Here is a 22,239-nt window from a genome sequence, read left to right as displayed (position 1 = left end):
GGCTCTCATTCCACTGAGCCACCTAGCTGCCCCATAGAGAAGTATTCTTACAACTCTTCAAGGTCTGGTCAGAGCTAGAGTCCCTGGGGGCTATGGGATACTCAATTCAGATTATTTAGGGGAAAAACTCCCCTCCCCAAGGATGAAGATTATACAGTCTAACTTTGGCAAGGAAGAAAATAGAATCTATTGTCTGGCTATACTTTTTTTGAGGGGGCATGGTGTCAGAGGGGAAAAACCCCAAGTGTCATCTCTCTTATGGTAGTTTGGTATGTCTAGCTTGAGGTTTTAGGAAATGGTGATAGATGGGTGGTGGTTCAAGAATGGATTTGTTTTATTTTCCTTATGGGTGTTTCAGTAGAGTTAAATTGGTTCAGTGGTAGTCTGCATTGTTGGAGAGAATACCCACATTGATAAGATCACAGATGTAGTGGCATATTCAGAGGTTGTGGTAAGGGAGAACAAAGTCAAGAATGCCTTTGATGGTGGGGAAATTGAAGTCTTTACAAGAACCAGCCTCAGTCATTGAATCTTAGGTTCATACCATTTAGCCTCAGAAATCATCTATACCATGCACTTCATTTTACAGATGAGAAATTTGAGACACAGATGAAAAAAACATGTCCAAAGCCATGTTAGAGCTAATAAGAGCTGGTATCATAACCCAAGACCTTTGACTCCAGACCCCAGGGTTCTTTCTCCTTTATCCCAAGATCATGACTGCTTCTATTCCCTATGCTTAAAATTCCATCTATATTCTTCAGTTTATTTATTTATTACCCAATCTTTAAGGCCCAGCTCAAAGTCTGCTTTCTCCAGTGAGACCTCCATGATGTCTCCAGCTAGCACTGACTTTTCCCTCACATTGAAATTAATTATACAGATATGCAGTTTAGTTATCTGTGTCGAACCCCCCTATACTAGAGTACTTCACCAATACCCTTCTCTGTATCTCCACTTCCTTGCTGGACCTCGGGTTCCCCATTTGAAACATGAGAGAATTAGACTAAATGGTTTTGAAAGTTCCCCCCTGCTCTGATAGTCTACAGTCTATGTTGTAAGGTCCCTTCCAGTGCTAATATTCTATATTCTAAGGTTCCTGCTAGCTTTGCATTTTATGTTCTGTGTTCTTATATTCCATTTGCAATCCTGTCCAGCTCTGACGTTCCATATTCTAACAGTCTATGTTTGATGGTCTCTTCCAGCACTGATATTCTATGTTCTAACATCTGGGCTCTGACATTCTGTGTTTTATGTCCCAACATTCCATGTTTAAGGTCTCTTATAGCTCTGACGCTTCATGTTCTAAAGTCATTTTTTAACTCTACCATTCTATATTCTATAGCCCTTTCTAGCCTTAATGTTCCATGTTGAGGGTCCCTTCTATTACTGATATTCTATGTTCTAACATTCCATGTTCTTCCAACTCTGATATTCTACGTTAGTCTTGAAGGTAGTCTCGAAAAGCCAATCCTCCACTTGTTTCCTCACCCTCCAAACAGAAAACATCACCTTTCTCTCCAATATTCATACTAAGCTGACTACAAAACTTTCAGGGGTCAATTCATTTCAGTTCAATTCAATTCCCTTTGTACTCAGCAAAGTGCTAAGTGGCGTTGGGAGACAGGGGCAAGGGAAGTAAATAAGATCCCCGATTTCAAGGTTTGGACAGATTATTTGGAAAACTGAGGTTCATCCATATGAAACAGAAAAGAGATCATATTGAAGCCAGGGCAGAGCTGTGTTCTAGGTAAGTCAGGAAGGATTCATACTCTTTCATGCATTCCAAATCAGGATGCTAGAACTGTAAGGGACCTGGAAGACCACCTTAGCCCAACCCTCTTGTTTTTACAAAAGAGGAAACCGGAATTTAGAGAGAGAGAATAAAAGGTTCTGGGGTCTTTGGCAGTGAGGCAGTGGCAGGGCCCCAATTCAAAGCTATGTTTTTGGACAAATAGTGCAATATTCTCTCTTCTAGACCAAGTTCCTGTCTTGCTGCTTCTCTCCTTGGCTTCCTTCTATCCAGTGTTCATTCTAACTGCAATTGCTGGTATTTAGAGAAATCAATGCCATTTTGGAAATCAGTTTTAATATTTAGAATTTCTCATTGGGGTTTAGAAATTCAGTGCTCTCTCTAAGAGTAATAAATGTTTAAAGCTAGAAAAGATTTTTCCTAACCAGAGATCAAGGAAACATGAGTTTGGCCTGGTAGCTAGAAATTCAATCATTTCATATTTAGATCTGAATACATTTTATGATGGTCACAGCACATGCAATTAAAAAAATACAAACAAGCTTTATAACTTTAAGTTACAATTTGGTCCTAACTTTAAGTTAGGACAACTCTGGGTACTAGCCTGAGGACTGGGGGTTGGTGGTAGGTGAAGGAGTCATCTTAAAAAAAAAAATTAAACAACTTCTCTCCCTCCAAATATACCTTTTCAACTTTACCACCCCTGGAAACATTCATCCCCTCTTCTCCCCCACCTCCTCAGTCCATCCCAGTATCCTTGCTTAAGTTTTTTGTCCTTCCTCAGAAGAAGTTTGGGAGGAGGGCATAACAATGGCCCTTTTTCTTTTTGTTCTGGACCTGGTTGGTAGTCCAGGCCCTTCCCAGGTTCTTCCTCATAAGGCTCTGAGAAGCAGGGCATGGGTTAGGGGTAAAAGTTGAAGTTGTTAGGGGGCAGCTGGGTAGCTCAGTGGATTGAGAGTCAGGCCTAGAGACGGGAGGTCCTAGGTTCAAATCTGGCCTCAGACACTTCCCAGCTGTGTGACCCTGGGCAAGTCACTTGACCCCCATTGCCTACCCTTACAACTCTTCTGCCTTGGAGCCAATACACAGTATTGACTCCAAGATGGAAGGTAAGGGTTTAAAAAAAAAAAAAGTTGAAGTTGTGATATTTTGTACTTCCAGCCTTTCAGGAATGCAAACTTAGCTGGTGGGAAGTGAGTAAAATCTGAATTTCATGCTTTTGTGACCCATGAAAACCTTTCAATATTAGCATCTTCATTATACAGAGAAATCAAGGCACATGGTACATAACTGATGAGAAGCAGTGTGACCTAGGGGAAAGAGTGCTAAGATTTGGAGTTAGGAGGTAGGGCCTGTGTTCTAATTCTGACCCTACCACTAACTTGCTGTGTGGCCTTGTGCATTTAGTTGTTCTTCTTCTCTGGGTCTCATTTTCCTCATCTACAAATTGGGGGTGTTGCAAGAGATCAAAGTCTCTAAGATTTCTTGTAGCTCTGACATTCTGTGGTTCAGATAAGTTCTAGTTCATAGAGCAGAAAGAAGGAATTGATATACTCCTGCTCTGGGCCTTGAACCCTTTCTGGAGCAAACTAGCTTTGGGACCTTGGGCTCTGACTCTGCCAGTTCCCCTGAGCAGCTACTTTTGGCTCCAGAATGGGGCCATAGGAGATCTCTCTCTCTCTCTCTGAGAGAGAGAGAGAGAGAGAGAGAAGGAGATCAGAAATTCTTCCAGGAGAGGGGGCAGCTGGGTAGCTCAGTGGATTGAGAACCAGGCCCAGAGATGGGAGGTCCTAGGTTCAAATCTTACCTCAGACACTTCCTAGCTGTGTGACCCTGGGCAAGTCACTTGACCCCCATTGCCTACCCTTACCACTCTTCTGCCTTGGAGCCAATATACAGTATTGACTCCAAGATGGAAGGTAAGGGTTTAAAAAAAAAAAAAAAAGAAATTCTTCCAGGAGACAGGCAAAAGAGAGCTGATACTGTGTGTTTACTTCCTTTGGAAAATAGTTCTCTGTAGGTTTTCCATGGTGGTATAGGGAAAGTGATCTCCCAGAGGACAATAGGGCATGCACCTAAGAACGTAGGAGATGGGGTAACCTGTCCTATTTGTCTCTTCCTAGAGTTTGGTCTGAGGCACTGGAGTCCAGTGGCCTTCCCCTAAGGATGGTTCCTGTCTGTTTTCATGGAGGGCATTCCCACCTTGCATTGGGGGTAGTAGGTTATTGTCCAATGGCAAGAAGCTCTTGGAGCCTAGCAAGACAGAGTTGGTAGAGGATTCTGCTATGTACTGCCGACTCTTGCAACTCTCTGAAAGAGCTGACCTTTATCTCAGGTGGAAAATGGAAAGAGGATAGAGGCAACTTCCATCACCCTCATTCTTCCTCCTTTGGAGAGCCTTTAAATCTCATCTTTTCTGGGTCTTTTCTGACTTTTTTTTTTGCCTGGGAAGAGAGCCGCTGGGTTTGGGGTTTATGGTGAGCTCTGGAGTACTGTTGGAAAAGGTGGTAGAAAAAGGAGCTGGAGAGTGGGAAGCAGCCTGCTATAGTGGAAAGGATTTGGAATTAGATGACCTGGGTTCAAATCCTATCTCTGCTACTTTTTCTCTATGTGAGATTGGGCAAGCTATTTGACCCTTCTGAGCCTCAGCTTCCTCATCTAAAAAGCAAGGAGGTTGAGTTAGATGATCTCTAAGGCCCTTTCCAGCTCTAAATTTAGGAGTTTCTGAGATTCCTAGCCTATCTATTCATTAGCTTTAACAAACTGGTTGGCCATTACTGCTTAAAGCAGCAGCCCAGGAAAATGGCTCTAGATACCACCTAGATTTTGAGCCATTGACTTGGCATATGTGTGATGGGCAGTTCCTCTAGGTTCCTATTTCCTTACCTGATCCAACTTCAGACCCACTGAGGATGTCAGGAAGAAACAAGTTCTTCAAAGTCCCAATGAATTTATTTTTCTCTGCCTTGAAACTAGGAGTCATGTCAACATATGCCATGTGTGTCCGTTATGATGGGATTGAGGTTGATGACAGCTACTGCGATGCCCTGACCCGCCCGGAGCCTGTCCATGAGTTCTGTGCTGGGAGGGAATGCCAGCCGAGGTAATGTCTCCAGCACCTCTCCATGATTTCCTCTGTGGCTGCAACTTATGGGCCTCACCATTAGAATCTGCTCTTGAGGAGATGCAGTCAAGTACACAAGGCTTTGTGTGAGCTCCTGCCCACATGAGGGCAAGAGGTGAGGGATTTCTGGGAGGACAGATTGGGGCCACTGTCTCCTTGCTATTGTAGGGAACGAGGCTAGGAGAACAAATGCAGTTCCTGAACCGAACTGCTGACATGCTTTCCTGGGAGCTGGAGAATGTAGATGGTGGTGGTAGTAGTGGTGTGTGTGCGTATATGTGTGGATGTGTGGCGTTTTCTAATTCCACTTCACATGTGAATTCCAGGGATTTTGGATCAGTCTATAGGGTGAGTTTCCTTTCTCCTTTTCTCTTGTCTTTAAAAAACTTTTTTAATAAGCTATTGGAAATTATCTTTAAGCATCTAAGCCAGCTCTATTTGTCCTACATGGTCTAACCAGTTCTGCCCCTGTGAAAGATTCCTAGGCAGTTGGTTCTCTTTGTTCCAGAGGGTGAGAAGAGGCTCTTTGTCCCTAAATAGCCAAGTCCCTTGTAGAGTGTGTGTGTGTGTGTGTGTGTGTGTGTGTGTGTGTGTGTGTGTGCATGTGTGTGTAAATCAAGCATCGCTGACCATGCAGCCAAATTCATCTCCTATTCCTTCTCCTCAACCCTGCCGGGCTTCTTATTTGCCCAAAGTAGAACACCTTCTCCTTCCCAAAGCAGCCTCTACCTCAGTTAACCTCTTTCCTTCAAAGACTAAGCAGAATGTGCCTATAAATGTCCGAGAAATGTCAGAAGGAACTAGGCCACCCTCGTTTGCCAAGGGTGAAAGGGTGAGATGGGCAGAGAGCTCCCGATGGACTGCCAGGCATTTCCAAGCCCCCACAGAGGCTCTTAATGGTCTCTTGTTTCTGCTGGGATATGTGGTCAAAACCAAATGGGAACATTTGAATGGAGAGAGATGGGGTTGGGAGAAGGTCACTGAGGACAGGGCATCTCAGTTTCTGAGTGCAGAGCAAAGGCTCTCCCAAAGAGGGATCAACAGAGTTGTCAGGCAGGGGAAAAGTACCCACCCTATCTACTCTTTCAGGGATTGGACCAGTGGTTGGCTGAGTTGGACACCCTGTTCTGGGGTTTGGCTGGCCTTAGAACTCCGTTCTTCCAAAGAATATTTATTCCCTCACCCCAGTAGCAGAAGTTCCAGCTTTTTAACTTTGAAGCATTGTAGAATCATAGTTCTAGAGTCTGAAGGGGTCTTAAAGTCATCTTAGTCCCATTGTCCTTTTATAGATAAGAAATCTGAGGCCCAGAGAGGTTATAAGTGACCATCAGAATTTAAATCTAGGTCCTCTAAGACCGGAGGAAAGCTCTTACTATGTGCTATTAAACTTCTATGTGCTGAAAGTTTTTTTTTTTTTTTTAACAAATATGACCTCATTTGATCTTCACAACAACTCTAGGAGGTGCTATGTGTGATCCCCATTTTATAGTTGAGGAAACTGAGCAGTGACTTAAATGAGTTAAGTGACTTGCCCAGGGTCACACAGCTATCAAGTGTCTGAAACTTCACATTCTGGACTTCTTGACTCCAGGTTCAACATTCACTATACCACCTAGGAATCTGTGAGCAGTGCTAGAACAGGCTAGAACTCTCAGATTTACCTTATTTAACCCTCCACCTACAAGTCCTTCAGAGAATCACAGATTCTCTGAGTTGGTACTTCAGAGGTCATCTCATGTAAATTCTACTTGAACATAACTTTCTTCTGACAAAATAGGGAAAAGAAATCTAGTATGACTGCAGCATGCTAGCCCATTCAACTTGTGGAGAATGTTCCTTTTTAAAAGAATTAAAAATTTTAATTTTTATAACCCTTACCTTCTATCTTAGAATCAATACTGTGTATCAGTTCGAGGCAGAAGAGTGGTAAGGGCTGGGCAATGGGGGTTAAGTGACTTGCTCAGGGTCATGCAGCTGGGAAGTGTCTGATATCATATTTGAGTCTGGGACCTCCCATCTCCAGGCCAAGCTCTTTATCCACTAAGCCGCCTAGCTGGCTCTGAGAACATTACTTATTAGGAAGATGGTCCTTATATCAAAGTCTAAATTTGCCCTTTTGTAACTTCCTCCCATTTCTCTAAATTGTCCTCTTCGACTAAGTAGAACTGGCCAAATCCTTCCTCATTCTCTTCTTTCTGCTTCTCAGGTGGGAGACCAGTAGCTGGAGTGAGTGTTCTCGAACCTGTGGGGAGGGTTATCAGTTCCGTATTGTTCGCTGCTGGAAGATGATCTCACCTGGCTTTGACAGCTCTGTGTACAGCGACTTGTGTGAGTCTGCCGAGATCACTCGGCCAGAGGAGCGCAAGACCTGTAAGAACCCGGCGTGTGGACCTCAGTGGGAGATGTCGGAGTGGTCAGAGGTAAGAACAAATTGTGTGTGCGCCCTTGAGGGTCACTTTGAAGGAGTGTGTTTTTGGAATATGTGGACCTAGAACCTGAGAACCACAAAATCATAGAATGACACAGTTGGAAGGGGCCTTAGAGACCATCAAGTCTCTGATGGCTTCTTCTGTTGAATAAATCCATCGATAGGGTGTTTACTATCTTGCATGGCACCATACCCTACTTTGGACAGGTTGGCCATTAAAAAATTCTTCCTTCCCCCTCTCATTTTCTCTTCCTGAATGCTGTGTTCTTAGATTGACAAAGGGACCAGCTCTAGGGAGTCAGTCTTTTCAAAAATACTTTATAAAAATCCTTACCTTCTATCTTTGAATCAATACTGTGTATTGGTTCCAAGGCAGAAGAGTAGTATGGGCTAGAAAATGGGGATTAAGTGATTTGCCTGGGTAGGAAGTATCTAAGATAAAATTTGGACCCAGGACATCCTGTCTCTAGGCCTGGCTCTCAACCCACTGAGCCACACAGCTGCCCCACGAGGGAATTAGTCTTACTACAGAACTCCAGCTTTGAGTGATTGGTAGGAATTCTCAAAGGAGCCAATACCCCAATTGCTATGTTTTGTTTGGGGGGAGGGATCTGTTACGGCTCAAACCTCTCTGGACACTGCTTGGTAGCTTAGCCTCCCAGGGAGAGGCCCAACCTCCTGGGGACAGATCTCGCCAGTTCTGAGGAGAGCTTCCCACCCTAGACACTGGGACGAGTGTTCCCATTACAGTGATCTTGAAGGATCAGTCCAAATTCTTCTGTTTTCCTGGAGTTTGGCCACTTGGACTCTAGTTTGAGATGAATGGACTCATGGCTTAGGAAATCATTCAGCTGTTGTGGAATCAGCCTCCTGAGGAGCCGGAAAGCCTAGTTTGGTCACTTGGTGTGATCCCATCCCCACTCTTGGCTTAAAGTTCGTGGCCTCCTGAGGGAAGGCTTCACATATGAAAGATAGCATGTTGAGCACAGCAGTCAAGGGCTATTTTTCATGCAGACCCACTGGGAAGATGGGTGGAACTACCATCCCTTCTGGGTCTTCGGTCTTTCAAATGTAATCAGCATTTAGTCATCTGAGCCCCATTCTCAGCCCCAGGGGGATACACGTATGCATATGAAATGGTTCCTGTCCTCAGGGAGCTTATGGTCCTGCAGAGGACTAAAGCATAGGTAAAAAGATAACCACACAGAATGGGGCAAAAGTGCAAGAGATAGGAACCCACAAAGGGATATGGAGATCCCCCCCAACAGAGAACACTCTCTGGGAGGCAAGGGGTGTGTGGTCTGAGGTTATTGTCTCAGACACAAGAAAGATATCTTCCACCAAGACAGATGTGGATAGAATAATGATGTTGATGCTTATTTGTGTCTAACTCTACATGACCCAATGGACTTTTGTCTGGAGTTTTCTTGGGAAAGATACTGGAGTGGTTTGCCATTTCCTTCTCTGGTACATCCCCATTTTACAGATAAAGAACTGAGGCAAATATAGGTTAAGTGTCTTGCCCAGGGTTACATAGCTAGCAAGTATCTGAGACTAGATTTGAACTCAGATCTTCCTGTCAGCACAGTGCTCTATCCACTGTACCACTCCACTGCCCCCAGGGTAGAAGTAGGATGCAGCAAAATTGGGAAGTCAGTGAAGTTAGATTCCAGACTCCCCTTTTGGCAATCTCAAATACCATATCTTTCCTCCGCTCTATCTACTAGCTAGAGACACCCAGTCTTTATATTTAAGTAATCTCTCTCAACTAAGAGAGGAAAAAAAAACCAAAACCCATCCATTCATTTGATATACTATCTCTTAAAGGTATTTACCTTTTTTTTTTTTTTTAAGTTCAAAAGAGTGGAAATTCTTGACCCAAAAGAATGAATCACTAATGGTAGAATTTCAGGCATCAGAGACATTTGGACTGGGGTGGAGGGTCCAGTGTTTTTCAAATTATATGTATAATGAGGCCAGTTGTGTTTCTAGGTAAATAAATGCTTCTGGTATGGGAAGAAGTTCCTGGATACCAACTTAATAACTCCCTCTGTCTTCTGCTTGTCTCTTGGGCTTCAGTGTGCAGCCAGGTGTGGGGAGAGGAGCGTGGTGACCCGGGACATCCGATGCTCTGAGGACGAGAAGCTTTGTGATGTTAACACCAGGCCTGTGGCAGAGAAGAACTGCACTGGCCCCCCCTGTGACCGCCAGTGGACTGTCTCAGACTGGGGACCGGTGAGCGGCTCCTTTCCTCCTAAGGCACCAAGGGCAAGACATAGTCTAGAGGAGAGCTATCTCTCTGGACTTTGCACAGGGGGCAAGAGAGTGGGTAAAAAGGAGTTTGGAAAGGAACTCTCTGGTTCTTGGTTATTTGGGGGCATTCTCTCCATCTTTTTGGATTCTGGCATTCTCTAAAAATAAGCTGTCACCATGGCAACTGCCTTCACCAGAGGCCTGAAGCACCTTGTCCTTTGGGAGAGAGCCAAACACAGGGAGGGCTAAACAGTCACCTACCTGGACTTCAAACTCACTCCCTTTGCCAAGTTTTTATGACTTGAAACCTTCTAACCCAGGGTATCTTCTCTCTCCATATCTCCTCCTTTTCCTCTTCTCTTCCTTTGATAATTCCTAAACACTACCTCATTCCTTCTTCCCTCTCTATCCTTCCCTTCTTCTCTCTACCTCCCCCCTCCCACTTGCTTTCTGATATCCTCATTTCTTTTTTCCGTCCATCTCTTCTTCCCAACTCCGTCTCCTTATTTTCTTATGGCCCTCTTCTTTCTCTTCAAATTCCCTCCCTTCTCCTTTCCTTATTGTCCCCCACCTCCCCATGTTTCTTTCTCTCCCTCTCCCATCTCCCCTTGCAGTGCAGTGGAAGCTGTGGTCAGGGGAGGATGATCAGACACGTCTACTGCAAGACCAGTGATGGACGGGTTGTGCCGGAGTCCCAGTGTAATATGGAAGCCAAGCCCCTGGCCATCCACCCCTGTGGGGACAAGAACTGCCCTGCTCATTGGCTGGCTCAGGACTGGGAGCGGGTGAGTGATCTCGGACCATGGGAAGCCAGCTGGAACCTGAGCCCAAGCTCCTTCCTCATCTTTGCCAGGGCTCACCTTCTGTCTGTTTGCCCGTCCTTCCCAGTGCAATACAACTTGTGGGCGTGGGGTGAAGAAAAGGATTGTGCTATGTCTCGAGCTGGCTAATGGGAAACTGAAGACGAGAAGCCCCCCAGACTGTGACATCACCAAGAAGCCCACCGAGGAGAGTACTTGCTTCGAGAGGCCATGCTTCAAGTGGTATACCACGCCGTGGTCTGAGGTGAGCAGCGGTCTGGGGGCTCCTGCTAGTCCTGTGAAGGGCTCTACTGGGGCCAGGCTGATGACAGGGGTTTGGGCATCTTCAGGTTCTCTTACTGGTGCTAATGATCATGGGTCTCTGCCATGGAATAGGAAGAAAGAAATGGGTCCTGGAATCAAATTATTTTTGATTACTTAATTACAAATTGGGATTTGAACCCGATTGACTTTGATTCAGATGATCTTTCCTCTGCTCTCTATTGGATCCAATAGGATCCTTCTCCCTTCCCCTTCTTGATTGGCCCTGGGTGGAGCTTAAATGTTTTCTTTGCCGTTCTGTCCCCCACCATCTACTGCCTAGCACCCAGCTCTCTCTGGTCCAGGGCTTGGGATTAAAGGAGGGGGAGGAGGAGAAGATTAACCTAGAGCTGTGCCTAGGCCATTTTCAGGGATTGGGAACAAATCAAATTCTGTCCCACCCTACAGATTTAATAAGGTGAAATGAGGTCAGTGTGATGACTTTGGATGGCCGCCTGTGGGAGAAAAGATGGAGCAGCACCTATCTCTTGGCCTCAGAGATGGTGGACAATCTGCATGTTTATCTCAGGGCCTTTTTAGCTTGTAGCTACCTTTCTGATCCATAGTCCAAAATGTAGAGACTGGCGTAAGCCCTGTTCTACTCCCAAGGCACACCACCTCAATGTCCTAGAGCCCAGTGAGAGCTGGGTCACTTGGGAAGCCTGAGAGCAAGGAGCTAAATGGAGTAAAATGTCTTGCATTTGGCCTAAGAAGGCCCAGGAGGTCCCCCTGAGACTCCTTCAGTATGATCACCAGAGGATGATTTTGCTCTTTGGCTGAGGATGCCAAGCTGGCTGTGTCTGTCCTCCAAGGCTCTCCCAACCAAACCCTATCAGGACTTGCACCAGATAAACAGCTTGGAGACCTCAGACTTGGCTGTGTAGTGTGGGGTCGCCTGTACTGGGGCAGGAAAGAACCCAGAAAGAGGGGGGCTGTGTCTGCTGTCTGTGAGATCTTGGCAGGGAGTGAGGCAGGGTCAGCAGACGTCTTCACTGCTCTGTACCGTGAAGTGGGGTTTTCCAAGGGCAACATCTGCACAGGGAGCTCTGGGGAAGGATGGATTTAATTGGAAAACAAAACAAGGCTCTTATTGGAGTGGGAAAAAAAATTCCAGCTCCCTCATCTCTACTCAAGCACTAGAATATGTAGCAATTTGTAATGTGCTGTAGGATTTGCATAACCATTATATCATTTAATCCTCACAAGAGCCCTATGAAAGGTAGGAGTGAGATTAAGAGACCCGTCTGAATTCTGGCAGCTCTTTTTGTGGTGGCAGAGACTGGAAATGGAGGGGTTGCCATCAATTGGAGGAAGCCTAGAAAAGTGAGGGTCTCTAAATGTGATGGAATATTATTGTGCTGTAAGAAATGATAAGAGGGATGGTTTCAGAGAAAACCACGAAGGCTTATAGGAACTGATGCAGAGTAAAGGGAATAGAACTTGAACAATATTGTTTGTTTGTTTTTTTAAACCTTTACCTTTCATCTTAGAATCAATACTGTGTATTGGTTCCAAAGCAGAAGACTGGGAAGGGCTAGGCAATGGGGGTTAAGTGACTTGCCTAGTGTCACACAGCTAGGAAGTGTCTGAGGTCAGATTTGAACCTAGGACCTCCTGTCTCTAGTCCTAGCTCTCAATCCCCTGAGCCACCCAACTGCCCCAATAACAACAATATTGTAAAGACAAACAACTTGAAAAGATTTTGGAATTCTGATCAACACAGTAACCAACCACAGTTCCAGAAAACTCAGGAAACATTCTATACACTTCCTGAGATGGCCTCGGAGTGCAGACAGACTTTTTTGAACATTGCTAATGTGTTGTGTGCCTATACATGTTTGTAATGTAGTTGGTATTCTTTTAATGAAAATGAGAGGTGGAAGATAAGAGGGAGAGATTGTGGACCTGAAAGTAAACTAAAATTGATTATTAAAGACTCATTTGATGGAAGATATTGCTGTCCTATAGGACTGTGCCTCATCCAAAGTCACAAAGACAGTATCTCTCAATGTGTCCTGTTCCAGGCTCCATCTCAAAGGCTGCCTAGATTGGATCAGACTAGCCTGCACATGTGTCTTGCTTAGCACACGGGTCTCTGCTCTGTTTGGCTTGAGGTGGGCAGAATCTCACCTAAGCCTGAACTCTCTATGCTCTCTTTAGTGCACCAAAACCTGTGGTGTTGGTGTGAGAATGCGTGATGTGAAATGCTATCAAGGAACAGATATTGTCCGAGGCTGTGACCCACTGGTGAAACCTGTCGCCAAACAGACCTGTGACCTGCAGCCATGTCCTACAGAACCTCCAGGTGAGAAGGGCTGCATGTGGGAGGGGAAGCCTGGAGATGTGGCCCGTAGAGAGCCATTGTGGGTCTGGGACCTTCTGCCTTCTAGCTGGGCCTCCTGGGATTGGTCTGATAGGCTCAGTATGGAATATCATATCCTGGATTGGCAGATTTCTTCAAGGACAATGGTTTGTCCAACCCATCTTATTCTCCTAAATAACCCCTCTGTTTTAGCCATTTTAGTTTTTCACTGTCTTAAAAATAGAGTTTTTCCTACTTAATATGCTAGCATAGTTTACTTCCCTAATTGTTTTATGACTATGAAGTTTGACTTCCTATTTAGACTATAAATTCTTGGGCGGCAGGGATTAGATCTCATAATTGTTTTATGTCCTCTGCTGTTGTCTTTCTAAGAGGTGGACCCATACATCATGGGGGATTTTTGTTCGAAATTAACTATTTGTTAGAAATGGTCCCACTGTCCCCAGTAACACCACTCTCTTCACTCCAGTGCTAAATCAGAGAGTACCTGTTCCTCTCGCCCCCCCCCCCCAAATATGTATCTGGCATCACTTTGACTTTCTGCCATGTTTTTCTTTTGCGAAGATCAAATCTCCCTCTAGACAGTAAGTAACCTGTGCTTCCTCTGAGCATGGTTGATAGATTGGGAAAGGAAAGGATACTAAATAGGAATATTCCCATTTTACAGATAGGGAAGTTGAGGCTCAGAAGAAGCCTAAGTGCTAGGGGCTAATCTGGGGTTACAGTTCTGGTTTTAATCCACACTATAGTTTAAGGGAAGCCAGGTGGAACAGTAGTCTCAGACACTTGTTAGCTATGGGATCCTGGGCAAGTCACTTGCTCCCTTTGGCCTCAGTTTCCTTATCTGTAAAATAAGTTAGAGAAAGAAATGGCTAATCATATCAGTGTCTTTCAAGAAAATCCCAAATAGAATCATAGAGTCACACAACTGCACAACATGGTTTGAGGACCCACTGTTCCAGGAATTATGGTCTAGTAAACTCAGGCGAAATCAAAGAAATTGGCAGTCTAATCCCTACCTGACTGCAACCTTCTCTCCAGATGGCAGTGAGAGAGCTTTGGGATAGCTTTGCAAACAGCAAGCTCACATAGAGATGGAGAGGGCTAAAGAAGGGAGGCCAACTAAATTCTAGGAAGGTGAGGCACTGCCCCAAGGATCCTGCTGACTTTCTTTCGGCATCACCCTTCACCATGCTTCCCTGCATTTTTTTTTTCTCCAGATGACAGCTGCCAGGATCAGCCAGGGACCAACTGTGCTCTGGCCATCAAGGTCAACCTTTGTAGCCACTGGTACTACAGTAAGGCCTGCTGTCGCTCCTGCAGACCCAGCCATTCCTAGGCTCCTCAGAGGCAAGCCATCCCCTTTCACCCTGGCCTGGACTTCATCCTAAGAGACTGAAGGGCTTGGAGAGCCCCCTGGAAGGGCATCTCTCCACCCCTTCTTTTCACTGAAGCCCTTCCTGGTAGCTGGGAGCACAAGCCTGTGAAAATAAACATTGGCCCTCTGCTTGGAGAGAAGGGACTTTGGCCATGCTCTGCCAAGCCTCCTCTCCTCAGCTGGTCCCAACGGAGCGAGATCCCCGGGCACCTGCATTGGGCTTCAAGGCTGGAAACCCTAATCCCTGCTTCCCCACTACTCTATGATCATAGTGTCTGGCTATGGAAGGATGTACATAGGATCTTGTATATTTGTTTCTGCTTTTTTTGGGGGGGGTTCCCCTCTGACCCTTGGCCTTTGGTCTCCTGCCTCCAGGAACAGCTTCTTTTTTGCTCTCAAAAGTCCAGCAGGGGAGGGAGTCTGAGTAGCATGTTTGGCGACCAAAGCCTATTGGAAAGTGGACGACCTTCCGGTTAATTTGACAAGTTGTTGCCTTGGAACGGAACCCTTCATCCCTTAGCTCTTTCTGGGCCCAAGGGTGAGGGACTCTCTAGGAGAAGAGGGGAACAGAAGACTGTAATATGTAGGTGTATACTTTTCAGAGAATTTTATCTCATAACCAAATGTCAGTTTCATAGTCCTTATAAAAGATCATCAATGCTGACAGAAGTGTATATAATGAAACGTACCTGCACTTTATATCACAAAAAGACGCATTTTTCCTTAATATATTTGTTTACAAACAGTGGATTTTATCCCTATAATCATTCATCAGTACTCATCTGTGTACGTTAATAAAGTTGTCATATTTGTGATGGCTTCTTGTTCCATTTACTTGCCATGCTAGATATTGGATGTTTGGAGCTGGTGGGGAAGATAGGGGAAGAGGCAAGTGAAGTGGCTCAGCAGGTAGAATGCCAGGCCTGGAGTCGAGAGGGTCTGAGTTTGAAGCCAAATTCAGACACTAATTAGTTAGGGGACCTTGGGGAAGACACTTGACTTCTTTGCCTCGGTTTTCTCATCTATCAAATGGGGATAAAAATAGCACTTACCTGCTAGGGTTTATGTGAGGATCAAATGAGGTAATATTTGTGAAGTGCCTGGAACATAGTAAGTGCTAATATGAATGTTCATTATTATAAAGAAGCACATGAAGCTTTGAGGGAGAACTCTGGATTTCTGCCATCACTAGAGTGGCAATAACACACAACTCTCCTGTTGAAAGGGCCAGAAAAGTCTGTCTCAGGCCTTGATGACAACCAGACTGAGGCAGTTTGTACCAACTAACTTAAAAAAATTATGAAATATCAGAGCTGAAAGGGATTTTAGAATGTAGAATGTTAGAACTTAGAACATGGAATGTCAGAACCTGAAGGGATCTTTGAATCTTTTCAGAACTGGGAAAGACCTCACAAAATGGAATGTCAGAGCTGGAATGGGCCCTAAGACACGAGGATAGAATGCTTTATGTGAGGGGAAGCTAGCTAGCTAGCACAGTGGATAGAGTATCAGGCCTGGAGTCTGAGAGGATCTAGGTTCAAATCTGACCTGAAACACTTCTTAGCTGTGTGACCCTGGGCAAATCACCTAGACTGGATTGCCTAGTCCAGTGATGGTGAACCTTTTAGAGATGGAGTGCTGCCCCCCAGAAACCACTGTGCCCCCCTTACACCTTACCCCACACACAGGAGGGAGAAAGTGCTCCATTGGGCTGCTGGGTGGAAGAGTGGGGGATGTGAGGAATATCCTCAGTGAGTATAGAGAGGGGGAGAAGAGTGGCTTGAGTGTCCTGCTCCCCTCCAGCTCTGCCTCCTGTGAGCTGACCGCCTTATCCCTTGTGCACTCCCATTGGCTGCTGAGCAGAGGGGCGGGGCATGTGAAAAAATGACATCAGCCACAGTGGAGAGGGGGAGGGGAGCAGTTCTGCCCAAGTCCCTCTGCATTTCTAGTAACAAACTCTGGGGTAGGGGGAGGGGAGGGAGGGTGCAGAGTACACTTTGCATGCCATATTTGGCACATGTGCCATAGGTTCACCATCTCTGGCCTAATCCTTACTGCTCTTCTGCTTTAGAATTGTTACTAAGATAGAAAGTAAGGATGGGGGGGGGGTTGGGGGAGGTTGTGGGAGGGAAGAAAAGGAACATTGTATGTTAGAGCTGGAAGAAGCCTTAGGGACTCTCTGTGTTGCCCACCCTGCAGTACAGATGAGAAAGCTGGGGCTGAGAGGCAGGAAGTGAGGTGTTCTAGGCCATGGCTAGGGCTTTACTCCATCTGTTTAACAGCATTAAACACCTTCACCCTCCAGGCAGATAGATGCCTCAGTGGATAGAGGAGTCAGGAAGTTGTTGTTGAGTCATTTCAGTCGTATCTGAGTGTTCATGACTAGTTTTGGGTTTTTCTTTGCAAAGATAGTGGAGTGGTTTGCTATTTCCTTTTCTGGGTCATTTTATAGATGAAAGGCAAATGAGTTTAAATAAATTAATAAAAATTAAAATAATTAATTAAATTAATTAAATGCCTTGCCCAGCGTCACACATTTAGCCTCAGATACTTACTAGCTATGTGACCCTGGGCAAGTCACTTAACCTTTGGCTGCCTTAATCGACCCAAGAAGAAAATGGCAAACCACACCAGTATCTTTGCCAAGAAAACCTCATGGATGGCATGGTCTACTGGGTCACGAAGAGTCAGACCCAACTGAACAAAGGAATAACCAGGTGCCAGGTGCCATGCTAGGATCCAGGTCTCTAGATTCCCAATGCTGTGCTTCATTCATAATAGTGTGCTGCCTCTCTGGCTGTTGCTCAAAGCAAGATTGGCATATGATGACCTGAGTAGGGCATGCCAGAGCCACTGGAAAGGCAGGGAAAGCCAGCTCTGAGCTGCTTCAGTTTGCTCAGTGTTCAACATGAGCATTTCCACTTCAGAAAGAGGCACGCCAAATAAGAATTTGACTCGTTTTGCTGATTGTCTAAGACTTGGGAAAGTGTTAAGGCAGATTAAACTTAAAAGTGTGTGTTATGTGCATTCCTTCCCCCTTTCCCATCCCCAGCCCATCTCCTAGTGGGTTAAACAATTACCAGCACATCCCAAGTGTTCCATAAACATTGCCTGAGCTCAGCAGGGGCATACTACAAGGCGCAGGGAATGCAGTCATCTCCAGATTGGAGGCTAACAATAATATTGATAACTGGCATTTAGATAATGCTTTAAGGTTTGCCAACAGCAGCTCAGTGGTGCGAGAGATTGAGTGCCAGGCCTGGAATCAGGAAGACCTGAGTTCAAATGTGGCCTCAGAGACTTATTATCTCTGTGAGCCAGAGCTGGTCTCTTCACCCTGTGGGTCTCAGTTTCCTCATCTGTAAAATGAGCTGGAGAAAGAAAGGGCAAATCACTCCAGTATCTGGGGTCACAATTGAAAAGCGACAGGACAACAACAAATAACAAAAAGGTTTGCAAAGTATTTATATTAATTCTTTCTCCTGAGCTTCACAAAACCCCATGGGCTGGAGGGTTTAACCATTTCTCTAGGTGGATCACGGTCAACTGTGTTCTGGAGGACAGAGGAAGGGAATAAACACTTTTTACAGCATTGCTTACATGCCAGGCTAAGCTTTCTACAAATATTAAATCCCGTGAGATCCTCTCAACAACCCTGGGAGGTGTTCTATTCATATTCCCATTTTACAGCTGAGGAAACAGAGGTGAATTGAGTTGTCCAAGGTCACTTAACTAGGAAGCATCAGAGGTCAGGTTTGAACTCAGGTCTTCCTGACACTAGGCTCACTCCACGTGTTGTAGCACTAGCTGCCTATTTTGGGAGGAGAGGGAGGAGAGAGGGAGAGAGGAAGAGAGAGAGAGAGAGAGAGAGAGAGAGAGAGAGAGAGAGAGAGAGAGAGAGAGAGAGGACACAGGAACACATAGAGACAGAGAAAGAAAAATGCAGAAGGAGAAAAGGTGGGAGACACAAAAAGAAAGAGAATGTGTCTGTGAGAGAGTCAGAGACAGAGAGGGAGAGAGACACAGAGAGAGAGGAGACAGAAAGACAGATAGAGACAGAAAGATGGAGAAAGGGAAGGAAAGAGAAAGAAAGAGGAAGAAAGAGAGAGAGAGGGAGACAGAGACAGAAAGTGAATGTATGTATGTGTGTGAGAGAGACAGAGATAAAGATGGAGAGGAGACAGAGTGGGGGAGAGAGAGTCAGACAGAGACAGAGAGACATACAGAGAGAGGCAGGGAGAGAGAAGGGAAGAGAGGGAGACAAAGAGAGACAGAGACAGAGAGGGAGGGAGAGAGGGAGACAGAGAGAGAGAGAGAGGGAGAGAGGAGGGAAAAGGAGAGAGAGACAGAGAGAGGGAGGGAGAGAGGAAGGAAGAGAGGGAGAGACAGAGAGACAGACAGAACTGGGACAAAGATGACACCTCTCATGCCTAAACCTGAAAAGGACACCCAGTGGCTTAGGTCCCTGTTCCCCATCTTTTCCTAGAAAACAGTGGGGCCTCCTTCCAAACATGACAAAACTTCAAAGAAACCCACCTTAGATGGGGGTTCTTTAGTCCTTCCAGATGGTGATGGAGAGATCTTCCTGCCTACCCAGTGACTGAATTGATAGGAACTTAAGCCTCTGTGAGGCTGATTGGATCTTCCAGTTGTCAATCCCTTGCTGCAGTTTCCAGGAGGCCAGGAGGCAGACTGAGGGAAATTGGTCACTCAAGAAGTGTTTCTAGGCCAGGGGCCTGTCCTTTCCCAAACCAGGGTCTGTAGAACTGTTCCAAACAAACTTTCCCATGACCACTGAGGGTAGCACTTTAGAGCTATGTCCAACCTGTTCGTGTTACAGATGAGGAAAGAGGTCCAGAAAGGAAAAAAGTTGTTGCTCCAATCCAGTAATGAATTAGTGGTGACAAATGCCTAGCTTTAGCTAGGCTATAACTAACTTGATTTTTTTGCTTTGTGCACCAATACCAATTGAACACCATGGCTCTTTTGTACTAATTTGCTTCATAGAGTCATAGATTTAGTGTTGAGAGGGACCTCAGAGGCCATCAAATCCAACTCTCATTTTATAGAAGAGAAAACTAAGATCTGTCAAAGTTGAGTGACTTGTCCAAGGTCATATGGTTAGTAAATTGCAAGAGAAGGATTTGAACCCAAGTCCTTTAATGCCAGAATCAGTGCTCTTTCTTATGAATTAGCATGGTTATCAGGGTTGCTCTCTCCTCTTCCTTGAGAAGGTAGGAAGGAGCTGACTTACTTGCAGTATTCAGGGTTTATGAGGACTGGGTGACAAGATGACAACATTCATAGGGCTTCCCAGGGCTAATGATCTGATCTTAAATTTAGAGCCAAGAGAGACTTCAGAGGCATCTAATGTTAACCCCCTTTGTTTTACAGATAAGGAAACTTAAGACTCAAAGAGCTTAAATGACTTACCCAAGATCACCCAAAGAGGATGTGTCAGAAGCCACGAGGCTGAGCAGATGCCCACCTCATTTGAGTCCCCCAAAGCTTTTTTTCTTTGACCCTTTTATTCAACAAGTCAGGGCCAACTTTCAGCAAACTGAGAAGTCAGACAAATCTGTCTTTGGAGCCGTCCTTTCCCTTCTGTCTCTCACCTTATATTTCACTCTTATTCTTGCTTAATAAATCTCTGTTGAAGGGCCTGCTGATTATTAATGTGCCAGCTAATATCAAAGAGTGTGTCGGATATGGGATATTTGCATTTCAAGGGGCATTCTTTAAGACTTAAAGGAATAGGGGCAGCAAGCCATTGTCCCATGCACTTTCAGGACTGAGCCAGGTCTGGAGATGGGAGGTTTTCAGTTCAAATCTGGCCTCAGACACTTTCCAGCTGTGTGTCCCTGGGCAAGTCACTTAGCTCCATTTACTTAGCCCTTATTGCTCTTCTACCTTGGAACCAATACCAGGACAGAAGGTAAGTATTAAAAAAAAAGACTTGAAAGAATAAAGCAATCGGTCGCCTTTATTTTGGTACGTGGGAGTTTCTTGGATTATTCTGTAGGCACCTCCTACATTCTCCCTGGAGCCTTGCTCTGCTTCCACTCATGGATTACAAATGTGGCCCCTTTCCCTGCTCACTTTGGGGACAAAAAATCTCTCATATTTTCAGGTGGGCTGTATGGGGGCCACTCCCGTACCCAAAGCCAGATGACTGTAATAGTTGTGATTCTTAGCCTTTCATTTTCAAAACCATCCCATACACCAATTATATGTCTGGGCTACGGCCTGGCCCTCACTCACCAGATTCTTTCTTCTAAAGTCAGACTTCTGTACAATGTCACTGTCGGCCAGCATGGCCTCTCTTCCCTAACCCACTATAAAGAGTGGTCTGGAAATGGGGACAGATTAAAGAGCCTCTTCTCCACAGTAATGTCAAAGATAAGGTTTATTTCCTTTTGTTTTGTTGTTTTTTTTCTGGCAGGCCGGGAGTTCCATTCAGCAATCCACCTCTGGGAAGTTAAACTGACCCGTCTCTTGTTTCATTTAAAAGTTAACTACGTCTATATGTTTTATAGTTATGTATAGATCAGAAAACAGGAAAATAGAAAGACAACAGCCACAGGAAATTGCCCTCCCCATCCTCCCCACCCCCCCAAGTCAAATGCAACAGAACCAACTTCAGATAAGAATTGTACAAAGTCAGAGTTTGGTTCAAGCTATGTTAGGACATCAGACCACTGAGAACACCATCCCTGGCAAAGAAACTCACGCCAGAGCTTCCCAGACTACTTGCCCCATTCAGGGATGGATTAACTGGGCAAATCTAATGTGCTACAAACCAAGGCAGACGGAGAAGAAGAAAGAAAATCCAGAATACCAAAAGTGGTGAATCTTTCATGTACTTTGAAACCTCTTCTGTGGAATGAAAAGCCTTCTAGGAAAGAGAGAAAATAATCTTGTCACGGTGCACACAATATTTATAAACCAACCACAACTCCTAAAACAACAGCGTGCCCTGCATCAAGAGCAGGTCTTCTAAGAAGTTTTAACTGAAAGTTCAGTGAGGAGTACCTTCTTCTCTGGTTGTGGGAAGACTCTCGCAAGGACTTTTCTTCCCCCAATTCTTTCCAGCATAGTCTTGAAGGGGAAATCTCCAGAGATGGAACTGGGAGAATCCAGAGAGAAGCTCAGGAACATGGATTTTCCAGGCAGAAAAGTTTCCTGTACCTTAAAAAAACCCTTACTTTCCATTTTAGAATCAATACTGTGTATTGGTTCCAAGGCAGAAGAGCAGTAAGGGCTAGGCAATGAGGAGTAAGTGATTTACTCAGGGTCACACAGCTAGGAAGTATCTGAGGACACATTTGAACCCAAGACCTCCTATCTCTAGGCTTGGTTCTCTATCCCCTGAGCTGCCTAGCTGTCCCCCCACCCATCACCCATCCACCCTTTAAAAAATATCATTTAATGAACTGCCACTAAAGAGGAAGCATTGCCGTTTACTAAATAGGAAATGACTGGAGACCTCTACAAATGGCTGCTTTCACTGAAGATGAAGGGACTTGCCCATCATTAGGATTAGGGGATTTGTCTTATCAGCATGTTAGAACTGATTTCTTTCTTCCATCAGACCTGGAAGATGGGTACCAGTGTTGGCGAGCTGTGTGTTCAGGTTAATATATTTGAAAAGGAAATTGTTGGAATTGGGGGCCTGTCAAGAGAGAATTTGGAGTGAACCCTGTTGTTTAGATTTATGGATCAATGTTCCTCATAGAAGGTGGGTGGCAGGCTAGAGAATGGGTCAAACTGGTTTCTGGCATCTGGGACAATGAGTCAAACTCCATGGACTGTTCTAGTAGATAGGTGGGCTGCATCAACAAGCAAGAACCCATCTCATT

At 45.1% G+C, this 22,239-nt stretch overlaps 1 protein-coding gene across 1 annotated transcript in view; it reads left to right on the top strand.

The window, feature by feature from the left end:
* ADAMTSL2 (ADAMTS like 2) overlaps positions 1 to 15,195 on the top strand; it is a 58,201-nt gene extending 43,006 nt beyond the window's left edge. Inside the window, exons 14-20 of the mRNA XM_044663951.1 lie at positions 4,730 to 4,856; positions 7,084 to 7,297; positions 9,385 to 9,540; positions 10,173 to 10,343; positions 10,447 to 10,623; positions 12,840 to 12,984; positions 14,223 to 15,195. Coding sequence (XP_044519886.1) covers positions 4,730 to 4,856; positions 7,084 to 7,297; positions 9,385 to 9,540; positions 10,173 to 10,343; positions 10,447 to 10,623; positions 12,840 to 12,984; positions 14,223 to 14,341 — 1,109 coding nt within the window. The 3' untranslated portion in view covers positions 14,342 to 15,195. The remainder of the gene's footprint in view (positions 1 to 4,729; positions 4,857 to 7,083; positions 7,298 to 9,384; positions 9,541 to 10,172; positions 10,344 to 10,446; positions 10,624 to 12,839; positions 12,985 to 14,222) is intronic.
* Positions 15,196 to 22,239: the final 7,044 nt, after the last annotated feature.

The sequence above is a fragment of the Gracilinanus agilis genome, chromosome 2, assembly GCF_016433145.1.
Source record: "Gracilinanus agilis isolate LMUSP501 chromosome 2, AgileGrace, whole genome shotgun sequence".
In the NCBI taxonomy this organism is placed as follows: Eukaryota; Metazoa; Chordata; class Mammalia; order Didelphimorphia; family Didelphidae; genus Gracilinanus; species Gracilinanus agilis.
This window is presented reverse-complemented; position numbering and strand designations above follow the sequence as displayed.